Source organism: Carcharodon carcharias, chromosome 8, assembly GCF_017639515.1.
Source record: "Carcharodon carcharias isolate sCarCar2 chromosome 8, sCarCar2.pri, whole genome shotgun sequence".
NCBI classification, from domain to species: Eukaryota; Metazoa; Chordata; class Chondrichthyes; order Lamniformes; family Lamnidae; genus Carcharodon; species Carcharodon carcharias.
Genome location: NC_054474.1, coordinates 84,854,431 through 84,867,652, shown reverse-complemented (window position 1 = coordinate 84,867,652; position 13,222 = coordinate 84,854,431). Strand labels below are relative to the sequence as shown.

At 42.8% G+C, this 13,222-nt stretch overlaps 1 protein-coding gene across 1 annotated transcript in view; it reads right to left on the bottom strand.

Moving 5' to 3' along the window:
- LOC121281457 (melanin-concentrating hormone receptor 1-like) overlaps positions 1–6,214 on the bottom strand; it is a 76,314-nt gene extending 70,100 nt beyond the window's left edge. Inside the window, exon 1 of the mRNA XM_041194403.1 lies at positions 5,877–6,214. Within this exon, the coding sequence (XP_041050337.1) occupies positions 5,877–6,214 (338 nt within the window). The remainder of the gene's footprint in view (positions 1–5,876) is intronic.
- Between the last annotated feature and the right edge of the window lie 7,008 nt (positions 6,215–13,222).

Here is a 13,222-nt window from a genome sequence, read left to right as displayed (position 1 = left end):
ACATTCTAGTCATTATTAGATCTGGATTTGAAGCAGCCTTTCACTCCAGAGTATTCAATCCACGACATACTGGGGAAAAGTCAGTGGTAGGTTTTAAAATCATCTTATAAAAGCTTTAATGTTTATATGCACTGCCTGAGAGCACTTTCAACAGCTTGAATGTAATATTTCAAACACTGTCAGAGGCAGCTTGTATTGAGTAAAGACTGATGAGTGATCCTAGTTAACAAAAATCCCACCTGGTCACATACTGAAAACAGAAGTGCAGTACTGCTTGTTTTTGATTATTTGTCTTCTACTAACAACAAATTAACATGTTGAAATGGCAATCTATTTGGCAACTCAAGATGCTCCAGGCTGACTGAAATTGTGCCATGTGGCAAGATGAGACAAGCATATCAGCTGCAAAGGTTGCACTATTGCAACCTGTGTCCATTAAGCTGTGTGCCAGGCACACTGCTGGTCTCACAATGTCAGACAGGCAAAAGGATTGTAAAAGATTACAGTGAATGACAAAGGAGTTATTATGACAAAGTAAGAGTGCAGCAACTAAGGTTATGTAAGCAAAGTCTGACCTAGTGTATTATTCATTTGTTTGCTTCACACTGTCTCTCAACTTGATATTCCTCACTCTTCTTGATCAATTCCTTCTGGGCAGATCTCTCAGCTCTTTACTTTCTCATTTTTTGCTGAATTCCCCTTAGCATAAAGAATCCTTACCTTTTCACCTTATTCAAACAGTTCCCATTCCTTCAGCTGCCTGACACTGTGTGACTGACAGTGTTGGATATTTCTATGGGTCTTGCTGCAGATATTTTACAGGTTCAGATAATTTAATTTAAGGAATTTAATTTAATTTAATTGAAATGTTGTGTAAGTGCTGACAAAATTATATTAAAAAATTGACTGTGGCAATAGAACTCAAGCAGCACATCAAGATTATTTCCGTTCTACAATGTATCATCTTTCTGAACACACTTGAGTTTCTGTTACTATATATAGCATATAGAGATGGAGCTCTATGGAAGACAATTAATACATGCTTAGCAAATTCCTCTCCTTTCCCCTAGCTAGTCGCCTGTGTTATGGCAGATAGCAATAGATGAGAGACTTCAGTGATTGAATCATATGGCTTCATCTGATACACTATTGGAACATATAACCTAAACTGGAGTAATAATAGGCATCAGGGGTTACTGCAGAATGACATACCTTATTTTATGTTCGAGAGAGAGTGAGAGAAATATTTTATTATTCGGCCCTTGGTAGGGTACAGAGGATATTGCCAGGACTAGAAAGCTTTGGCTACACAGGAAGATTGGATAGACTGTATTTGTTTTGTTTGGAACAAACGAAGCTGGGTAAATTTAACTGAGGTGTATAAAACTGTGAGGGGTCTAAATTGAGTGGATAGAAAGGACCAATTTCTTATACAGAGGGGGTCAATAACCAGGGGAGTATAAATTTAAAGTATTGGACAGATAGATAAGAGGGGAAATGAGGAGAAACTTTTTCACCCAGAGTACAGTCCTAAAGAGTTATAGAGACTGTAAAAATATGTAAAAAGAACATGGATATGCAATAGAAGTGCTCTAACCTGCAGGGCCACAGACCAAGAGCTGGAAAGTAGGATAAGGTTGGATAGCTCTTCTTCAGCTAGCAGGGGCAGGATGGGCCAATTGGCCTCCTTCTGTGTCATAGATTTATGATCTAGAAGGAGAACGTATTATCTTTGGATTTCAAGGGGGTATTGGAAATTAAAAGGACCTGTTGGCACCTCTGGTAAAATGCTGAACATTTTGAATGGCCTCTGAATTCAGTGATATATTTATCTCTCTTCACTCTCTCTCTCTCTCTCTCTCTCTCTCTGTTTAGGACATCCCCTAAAAATCCCTGAGTGGGTGGTGAACAGCCAGCAATCATAGTACACATTGATATGAATGGCATTGGCAGAAAGAGGGATGTGATCCTGCAGTCAGTATTTGGGGAGCAAGGTAGGAAATTAGCAAGAAGGACCCCAAAAGCAGTAATCTCCATATTATTCCCAGTACCGCATGCAAGTGAGTATAGAAATAGGAGGATAAAACAGATGAAAGTGTGGCTGGAAAGATGGTGCAGGTGGGAGGGCTTTAGATTCTTGGAATATTGAGACTAGCTCTGCCTGAGATGGAACCCGTATTTGCCACTGGGTGCCTTGTGGGGTGTTTCACTAGTGCTATTGGGAAGGGTTTAAAATAGGTTGGCAGGGGTGTGACAACCAGGAAATAACATCAGAGAGTGATATCAAGGTTCACAGAATACTGGGACAGATAGGAAGCACTAAAATAGGGAGTAGTAAGTTATTAGAGTGGGATCAGAGTTAGGAAGAAAGTAATAAAGTCTAAATTGGGATTAATGTGCATGTTTGTGAATGAGTGTGGTAAATAAGATTGGTGAGTTACAGGTGAAGATCGCCATGTGGAAATATGGACGAGAATTTTTCCTATGGCAGGAGCGGGCAGGGGCAGACGTGGAGCCGATCACCGCCTGCAATTGGCTGCGCACCGCTATTTTACACGTAGCACACGGCTGGTGGTGCTCAGCACTACTTGTGTGGGTGGGGAAGGAGGGAAAGTCAGGGCCTGTGCTCTTTGATGCATGCGTGTGAAAGAGCACAGCAATCTCCCTGAGGCAGCTCCATGTCTCAGGAAGGTTAAGTAGATAATAAAACATTTTAATAAATAAAGTAAAAAACTATTTAAACATGACCCCTCATGTGACAGTGTCACATGAGCTGGGACATGTTTGTGAAGTTCGCAAAATTTATTTAATTATTTTATAAAACCTTCAGGGAACCTCACCCCGCTCTTCGCCTGCCCACTAACTTTAATGTTGGGTAGGCAACGTTCTGAACAAGGTTAATGGCTTTTTTAATGGCTTTAATAGGCTGTTGACAGTTCGGTATGCATGCAGCCGCCTCTGGCGCGGAACCAACATAACAAAATATCAAAATGATGCTTGATGAGGGACGCACACTTGACGTCATCATGTGTCATTTTATAGCATATAGAGATGGAGCTCTATGGAAGATAATTAATACATGCTTAGCAAATTCCTCTCCTTTCCCCTAGCTAGTCGCCTGTGTTATGGCAGACGTATCAGGCCGGTCCTCGCACACTGACGGCAGTATTCTGCACATGATGTTGTGGCTTTAAAGAGAATTGGCTCAAAGAAGGGCAGGACTTTGTGTTAAATACTCCTGAATCCAAGATCCACAGGAAAGATAGCAAAGAAAGAAATGGGGGAGAAGTGGAGGTATTGGTTAAGGAGGGCACTGCAGTTCTGGAGAGACAGAATATCTCAGAGAGGTGATGGACAGAATCTATTTGGCGAGAGCTAAGGAACAAAAAAGGTGCAACTACATTGCTCAGAAAAGTCCATTGGCCACCAAAAAGTGGAAAGGATATAGAGGAACAAATTTGCAAGAAAATTACTGAGAGGTGCAAAAATTAAAGGAATTTTCAGAGGGATGATGCAAACATAGACTGGGATAGTAGTAGTGTAAAGGGCAGAGTGGAGCAAGAGTACCTAGAGTGTGTTCAGGAGAATTTTCTGCAGCAGTATGTGTCTAGTCCAACAAGAGGGGAGATACTGTCAGACCTGGTTCGTGAGGATGAGGTGGGCTAATTGGATCAAATATCAATAGGAGAATATCTAGGGAACAGTGATCATTGTATCAAAAGGTTTAGGTTGGCTATCGAACAGGACAAAGAGCAATCTAGAATAAGAATAATTAACTGGGGGAAAGCCAACTTCATTGGGGTAAGAATGGATCTAATCATAGATTCACAGAATTGTTACTGTGCAGAAAGAGGTCATTCAGCCCATCATGTCTGCACCAGCTCTCCGAATGAGCAATTCCCTTAGTTCCATTCCCCTGCCTTCTCCCTGTAACCCTGCACATTCTTCCTTTTTCAGATAATAGTCTAATTCCCTTTTGAATACTTTAATTGAACCTGCCTCCACCACACTCCCAGGTAGTGCTTTCCAGACCTGAACCTCTCACTGTGTGAAAATATTTTTTCTCATGTCGCTTTTGCTTCTTTTGCCATTTACTTTAAATCTGTGCCCTCTTGTTCTTGACCCTTTCACAAGTGGGAACAGTTTCTCCTTACCTACTCTGTCCAGACCTCCCATGATTTTGAATACCTCTATCAAATCTTCTTTCAGCCTCTCTTCTCTAAGAAATATAGTTGTAACCTCTCCAATCTATCTTTGTAAATGAAGTTTCTCATCCCTGGAACCATTCTTGTGAATCTTTTCTGCACTCTCTCCAATGTCTTCACATCCCTCCTAAAGTATGGCCCGCAGGACTGGACACAATACTCCAGCTGAGGTCGAATTAGTGTCTTACACAAGTTCAACATAACCTTCTTGCTCTTGTATTCTATGTCCCTATTAATAAAGTTTAGGATATGGTATGCTTTGTTAACCACATTCTCAATCTATTCTGCCACCTTCAATGACTTATTCACATATACACCCAGGTCCCTCTGCTCCTGCATTCCCTTTAGAATTGTATGCTTTATTTTATATTGTCCCTTCATGTTCTTCCTACCAAAATGAATCATTTCACATTTCTCCATATTGAACTTCATCTGCCACTTGTCTGCCCATTCCACCAACTTAGACCTTGATGTATATGGCACAATTTCAAAGTTTGCGGATCACACAAAACATGGAATCATTATGAACTGTGAGGAGGATAGTGTAGACCTTCAAAAGGGCATGGACAAATTGGTGGAATGGGCGGACAGGTGGCAGATGAAGTTCAATGGTTGAGATCATAGTCAATAAAGCATACAGTATCATAGGCTTAATTAATAGGGGCATAGAGTATAAGAGCAAGGTGGTTATATTGAATTTGTATAAGATAGTAGTTCGGCCTCAGCTGGAGTATTGCGTCCAGTTCTTCAGAATTAGACTGTTATCTGGAAAGAAAAAATGTACAGGGTTAGAGGGAGAAGCCAGGAGAATGACACTAAGGGAATTGCTCATTCGGAGAGCCTGTGCAGACACGACGGGCCGAATGGCCTGCTCCTGTGCTGTGACAATTCTGCAATTCTATTGATGCGTTCCTGGAGTTCCCCGGCAAATATTAGCACACTCCCAAAGATCCCTTTCCTAAATTCCGGAAGTATCAGCAATGAAAACACAACCGTGCAGAGAAATCACTAATCACTGCAAAAAGTTCTCATTAATATACAGCAACCATAATTACTCAGCCGAGTCAAAAACGAAGAAATCTGAAGGCCTTCACTCGCCCTCTTACCCCACTCCCCCCAGCCACCACCATGAGATTCCCTAGTAAAGAAACTGCTTGGGAATCCCAGTTTGATCAACAGAGCTACCCTTCTTGTTTCGTCCTCTACACTACAGCCCCGTTAAACTGCTGAATATCTCCACATAATTTGTTCCCCATGGAGCTTTACTGTATTATAAAGATTCAGAGACCGAATAAGCAATCTCCTTTCCACCCCACCCCCACACTGAGTCTTAGTCACCTTCATCCCAAACAAGCTCCAGAGAATAGTTATATCGCCGAGAGGGTTTAGATAAATACTCTAACCCTATCAACAAAAAATATGAATATAAATGTTCTAGGGTTGTTGGAAGAGAGAATATTAATCTTCAATTACCACATTTATACTTTCCAGATGGTTACTAGGAACAAAAATAGTGCTGGCCCATTAAACTCTCCCATAAAACTTTACCAAACATTCATTCATAAACCTTGAAGATTTGTGTATTTGAGGGGGGTGGTGGTCACAATGTGGAACCAACGGAGGATTTTTATTGGTCTGATCTGTAACTTGAATCTCCCCCAGTTTTCTTACCTGTCCACACACAGGACGGTAATGATGCCCACTGTAGTGAGCTGGTTGGTGACATCCAGGACCGTTACTGCCTTGCACATGAACTGTCCGAAGACCCAGTGCCTGTCCCCAACCAGTTGATGGATGGTGAAAGGCATTCCCAATAGAAACAGCAAGTCGGCGATGGCCAGGCTCAGCACGTAGATGTCCGACACCCCTTTGGTTTTGCACATCATCAGCGTGTAAATGACCAGGCTGTTCACTCCAATACCGATGCACAGAATGCCATAGACAGAGGGCAAGATGGTGGCGTTGTCCAGAAGCTGCCCGGCAGCAATCTCCAAGGAGCTGTTCGGCATGCTAAATCTTTCAGAAGCGTTCAGCCCCCAGCTCCGTCCATCAGTTCGGTTCGAACTCTCCACGTCCAGTGACAGAGTCCAGGAGCTGGACTCCAAACCTGAGCCCTCTTGAATGCTGCTTAATCAGTGACTTGAGCTTGTCAGTGCCAGGGAAAAGTACTTGGTCAGCTTCAAACACTAAAAATGTCTGATTCGTTGGCTATTTCAATCGTTTAAGATGGTGCACCCTTCACATTTATCATCCTCTGCTCAACAGGTATATTGTTGTTGTTATTTCGCAATCTTGGCCACTAAAGACTTGACTGAAATGAGTCATTGAAGTCGCTGCTGCCTGTTTTACCTTCTCCAGGGTTGCTAAGCGAATCAGTTAGAGCATGAGGCTGGTGAAAGATCCGGCCAGTTTGTGAAGTGGCTGTTGCACTTTTGCTATGAGATGCTTGAGGCAGGAGTCTGACTGAACTTCCTGTACGATCCCTTCACAATCTCAAAGCGGAAAGTGTGACAAAAAAAGGGTGTTTGAAGTTGAGTAGCAGACAGTGGGCGTCTTGAAGGACAACTGGAATTTGTCAAGGGAGGTTACCTCAGTGACCATGGAGATGTCTCGTCCGAACAAGGAAGATCAGATTTACTAATTTGACTAATGCCACAATTGCTTTACACCTTACTCATTCGTTTATAACAGAACCGCAGGAAAGATATTCAAAACAAATTAGCCTTTTGGGAAAGAATAGCATTTGTATAGCCTGTTCACCTCCTGGGGCAATTCCAAAGTACCGTACTGCCATTGAAGTGCCTTTGAAGTGCAGGCATTGTTGAACTGTGGGATGTGGGGCAGCCAATTTGTACACAGGTTTCACAAATAGCAATCAGGGCCCAGAGTTTGTGGAAGTTTTGCTGGCAAACTGTCAGATTAATGCAGAAATCCTGAAGTTGCGGTTTGCCATACAGTGCTTCACCATAGGTTACACTGTGGACAACACCACCACTCCCCACCCTTCCAGCAATTAGCAAAATCAGTTGATTTGGCCAGAGCCTGTCCTTTTCCACACTCAATGTGCTGTTAAAAACCCCATAAAAAGTTAAACCTTGTTCGATGAGGTGTAACTGGTTTTTAATGGTGACCTGAATAATAACTGTTACTGAACAACAGAACTAACCCAAAAAAATAAAAACACATTGTGGCATGTTGCTAAATGTCTGTCTTCACTGTAATTAAATACTAGATTTTTAAAAACTAGATTTTCCTAATACTTAAAAAAATTCAGTTTGTTCATGGTATTTCAGCTTCTACCTCAATCTTATGTGTATGTCAGAATCTTTATTTGTTCACTGTAAAAAATTTAAATACTGATTTGATTATCAATGCTTTTCATTTCTGGGTTGCCTGTCTGTGAGAATTCTTTAATGTGATTGGTTACTTGTACAGCTTGATGACATCACTGCAGCACCATGCTGGGAATCCCTTTAAACAACACTGCAATCAATTGCATGTCGAGCGAATTAAAGTTCTCACCATAGATATCATTGAATCCCCCAGCAAAGCTATCTTCGAGAACAGGGGTGAGCACCCATCCTTCACCTCTGATCACAAAATCTGCATTGACCAAGTAATAGGCGGAATTCAATGGCCATGACAGTGAGCTCGTCCACTGGCCAGAGAGCCAGTGGAAACCCTGCCACAACCATTTCCAGGAGTCCCATTGGCTGCTGGCAGGGTTCCCGGCTCCGGCGGGGACAATCAGAGGCTGGCAACTCTCCTGCACTGGTAGCACCAACTGCAGCGGTGGCCACTGCCGGTAATGCAGTCTGCCTGAGGAGAAGGATCGTCATGGAGCCCCTGGACAAAAGTGATTGGGGCAAGATCGCTTTGGCAGGTAAGAGAGGCCCCGGCGAGGGCAGGGAGGAAGGGAGTCATTGTAAAGGACAGGGGGTGTCTTCCTGCAGATCTCTTCCAGTGGATTCCCACTGTTGAGCACAGGATGCCTGAGAAGGAGGGACATCCACTTCCAGGCTGTAGGCAGGCCGGCTAGAGTTTACCTGGCAACTTGTGTACATGGCGTGGCCCCCACCCACCACCGCCAGTGGGCTGAGGCACTTAAGTGGTCATTAAGAACCTCAATTAGCCTTGGGAGAGAATGCCATCCTCAACCCTTCCCACCTGGACTTAATTGAGAGGAGTCAGGAACTACTTGGAAGAGTAGAGAATCTTCACAGCCCAGGATGCAGCAGTCACAGCAGACAGCTACAATCTCACCCATAGGCCTAGAAACTCAGACAGACCAAACCATTCCCATGACCATTGGGAAGATAAGCAGAGTGACCTAGATAGGAGAGGCCCTCACCTAGAAGAGAAAATGCCAAGAAGTGTATGAGGAGTCCTACTGCAGCCCAACAGGAGAACACTTGGAAATCAATGTGTTCCCATGTAATAAAATAGGCCATTCCAGAGTTGAGTGCTGAAAATTGTGAGGGGAAGCTGTTGGTCTAATAGGGCTCCACATGAGTAGTCCCCCAAAAGATGCCCAAAGGGTAGTGTTGCAGGGGACATGGAACAAGTTAGGACAGTAGCCACCCCCAAGCCAGTGGCACAGGCTAAGAAGTCAGTGGTTGCCTTGGCTGATAGCTTCATGGCAAACTTAAATGGGGACCAGGACAGTTCCCAAATAGAACCAGAAAGCATGAGGATGATGCCTCACTTAGCTGAGAAGCAACAAGGAGGCACAGAGAGAGATGACCATCTACCAGAGGGCAGTAGTGTTCCAAAGGATATGGAATAGCCTAGAGGAAGACTCATTCCCAAAGCAAAAGAGAAAACCTGGAACAATAACAATGGATTGCAGGGAGACACAGGTAAAGCCCACTTCGAAACTTCTAATATCCAACTGACCAGCAGAAAGCTTCCAACCAGGTATGATCCCATACACACCCACCTTAATGCAAAACTGCAAGGCAACTTGACAGGGCTGCCCACTGCGTTTAAAATAACCTATAATAACCCATCAGGCTGCAGCACTGTAGCCCTACCCGGTATGAACATAGAAGAGACCCCTTCCAGAAGGCAGTCTTCCTATCACTTGGGCCCCAAAATGCTGGCCCTGGTTCCAGAGAAGATTTCCCACCTAGTGCCTTGCAACAGTAAGACCACCCCCAGTTGTGCTCATGCCCAAACTGAATACTAAACCGAACTCCTTGAAAGAGGTGGACAGGGAGGGGCCACTCAGCCCTATGATCAAAAGATCTGGCACTCAAAAGAGTGAGATGCCCAGCATTCCCTTACAGATAGCCCCGAGCAGCTTGACCATTACTCATCCCCTGAGTGTTAACCACCATGTAAAATCCCCAGACTCTTTAAAAGATACACAATCAAGATTTGGACAGGCACAGAGTTCTGAAAATCAATGACTTTGCTTATGCCTGATCCCTGACAGAGGAAAAGTCAGAACTATAACCCCGAATAGACTTCCTCCTGAAGACAGATATTGAATCTTCTCAGGACATTTGAACTCAGGAAAGGACACTGTCCTTGCTAACGTACTAACCCAAAAAAGTGGCAAGGAATCACCATTGCCCCTGCTAGCTGTATATTTGACTTTCCATGCATGCTTCTTTACTTCCTGTTTTTCTTTCGTAAGACCTCATAAGAAAAAAATGAAATAGAATTCATTTTTTTTCCCTGAGGCAGGGAGGACTGTGATGGATTACAACCTCACACTATACTTTTTATAAAACATGTGTTTTGACTGAACACAATCCTTAAAATGGCTAAACCTATGTCTGTCTGTGACCCCAGAACAAAAGAAGCCACTTTGCAGCTTCGGGAAAACTACACTTCATTATCTCCAAGGAGCCATTAATCTCAGGATTGCACAGCCCAACTTCAAAGGGAGCTATACAAAGGCCATTTGCATTTGATACTCAGGCTTGCTAGCAGAAGACAGAGGTTCTGCTAAGACAAAAGGCCCCTCAAGAATTCCTTTCAACTCATAATGGCTGGGACATTTAGCAGTCTTTGAGACCCAGCCAAATTCCAGACGATAGATGCACATCCTTTTTTGAAGACCTGGTGGAGAGACAGGGGTAATGTGACCGAGGCCTCTGGTTTGTGGAACAACTAATATTGCCTTGCTGAACTGTATAGCTCAGTCTGCCCTTTAACACTGGAACAGCAGCCACACAGAAAGGAGCACTGGACAGGCTGAACACTTGGCCCTAACTATACTGCTTCTGTTGGAAGTTCTGTGCCACCACCTACAAGACCGATTCACCTTTATGTGCCTATCTCATCTTGCAGAAAAGTGAATTCTAAAAATCAATTTTTAGCCAGCCGACCTCCATGAAGGAGTACCTCATTGGGCTTTGCTTTTGGGCTTTGGGCTCTGGAACTCACGTGAACCAATATTTATTTTCTCTGTGGTTTCTGCACTGTAAACCTTCTTTTCTCTATCTTTGAGTGTGGAGGTGACATTGTGAACCCACCTTCCTGCATTTTGAGTGAGTGCAAATAAACTAACCCTTTGAGTTCATCCTATCTCGAATTTGCAGTGGGGTTATTAATAGAAACTCGGATCGCACACAAACCGAGGAGATGGGGAATCCGCCACAGCTTATAAAGAGGGAACAAATCAAAACACCTTAACACCTTTGTGTTTACAGACAGGTGGTGAGAGGAAAATTAGTGCTGTTTAAATTAACACCCCTCCTGTCCATAACAATATCTTGAAAACTTTGATCAAATTCCTTAACCTTTTAAATTCTAGAGACTACAACCCTAGTCTGTGCAATTTCTCCTCATAATTTAACCCTTGAAGTTTGGGTGTTATTCTGATAAATCTACACTCTATTGGCTATAATGCCATAAAATACATCCTAAGCTGTGGTGCCCAGAACAGCTCACAGTACTCCAAGTAGGGCCAAACCAGTAGCTGTAGCATTACTTCTAGCACCTTTAATTCGACTCCACTACATGTTAAGGCCATCTTGTATTACAGTAGTAGTGTCCCTGCCTCTGGGTTCAAGTCCCACTCAGGACTTGATGGATCTGGAAGGTATGTTCATATTGTGGCCAACAGGTGGATTATCGGCCTGTAAGTCCTTCCAATCTGCTTGCTGGCAGGTGATAGAGTGGGAGCGTTTCCTGGTCAGCCATACTGCTGAAAGCAATGGCAAACCACTGCAGTATTATGCTTTGTCAAGCATAATCATGGGCCAATCCAATAGAAGTGTATGGCTGCCAGCACCCTCTACAGGCATGGTACGTGAAGGAGGCGATGTCAAGGTCAACCTTTCAATAGCATATTTTTATTTTCTGTATCCATTCATCACATTTTAATGATCTAGGCACCTGGACCCACAAGATCATTTGAACCTCTGCTGTTTCGAGTTTTTCACCTTTCAGAAAGTACCCTCTTCCACGCCTTTTAGGTCCAAAGTGGATAACCTGACATTTGTCTATATTGAAATTTATTTGCCCTAGTTATGCTCATTGATTTAGTTTATCAATACATCTGTCACTTTATGTTTCCATCTACAGTACTTGCAATACTGCCTATCTTTGTGTCATTGGCAAACTTGGAAACGTCGTTTTCTATCCCATCACCTAAGTCCTCAATAAATTTGGTAATAGTTGAGACATCAACGCGATTCTTGTGGGACTCTATTAGTCACATCCTGTCAGTTAGAGTATCTACCCATTATCCCTACTCTCTGTCTCCTGCCAGCTAGCCAATTTCCTAACAAGGTCAGTAATTTACCTTCAATTCCATGAGCTTCAGCTTTAGCTAAATCTCTTGAGGATAAATATTTGACAGCACACTGAGAAGAACTCGCCTGTTCTTCTTCAAGTAGTGTCATGGGATCTTTTACATCCACCTGAGAGGCAGACGGTGGTGGGGGCTGGGTGGCTGGCTGGCTCGGTTTAATGTCTAAGCCAAACAAAAGCACATTCAACCTAGGTTGGAGAATCAACATAAATTATGTGCTCAAGTCCCTGGACTCTAACTCGGAAGGTGAGAGTGTTACCACTGAGCCACAGCTGACATAGATCCATCAGGAAATGCAAGTATTCAGTGGCAAATATTTCATATTTCCAAGCCTTGCTGCATGCCAATTAACAACATAGTGAAATCTTTATCTCCACATTCCTTCTGAAGCTGTTTTAGGACTAGTCTGAAAGTCTCTCTGAAGCCATGAATTTTGTGGTAAACCAAAAGAATTTTGCCCCTTTGGAAGTGCTATCATTCAGATGTCTGTTCACTCAGGTAGCCAGTATCGATTCAATGGCAAAGATTCAAAGACTACCAAGTGTTTCACCCTCAACCAGTGTAGTTGTTCACTTATTTAATTTGTTGTTTGTGGGGTCTTGCTCTGCCAAATTGACCCTGGGTTTGGCAACAGTGACTGCACTTTAAAATATAATTTATTGATTGTGAAGCTATTTGGGATACCCTGAGATGTGGACCAAGGTTAAATGGCAACAAAATATTCCAAGTTACTTGGGATACAGGAGGTAGAATATTCCTAATTAAGGATGAGGTAAATACAGTAGGGACAAAGGATTTAAGTCCAGAAAACCAGTATGGAGTATCAGTATGGTTGGAACTAAGAAATAACAAATTGCAGAAAATACTGCAAGGGAGTAGTTTATAGACTGCCATCATTTTGGATAAACCGTAAATCAGGAAATTAGAGAAACACCTAATAGCGGTAATGCTATAATCACTTGGGACTTTAATCTTCAATGTTGACTAGGCAGATGAAATTGGCAAAAGTACCTAAGACATTTAGCTTATGGAATGGATTCGAGACAGTTTCTAAAGCAAAATGTCAAAAAACAAGGATGCAGGGTATTTTAGATTCGGTATTGTGCAGTGAGACAGTGTTAATTAGTATCCTTATAGTAAAGTATCCTCTGGGGAAGAATGATCATAATATAGAATTTCATATTGAGTTTGAGAGTAATATCGTTCAGTCAGATACTCGGGTCATAAATTTCATCAGAGCCAATTACGG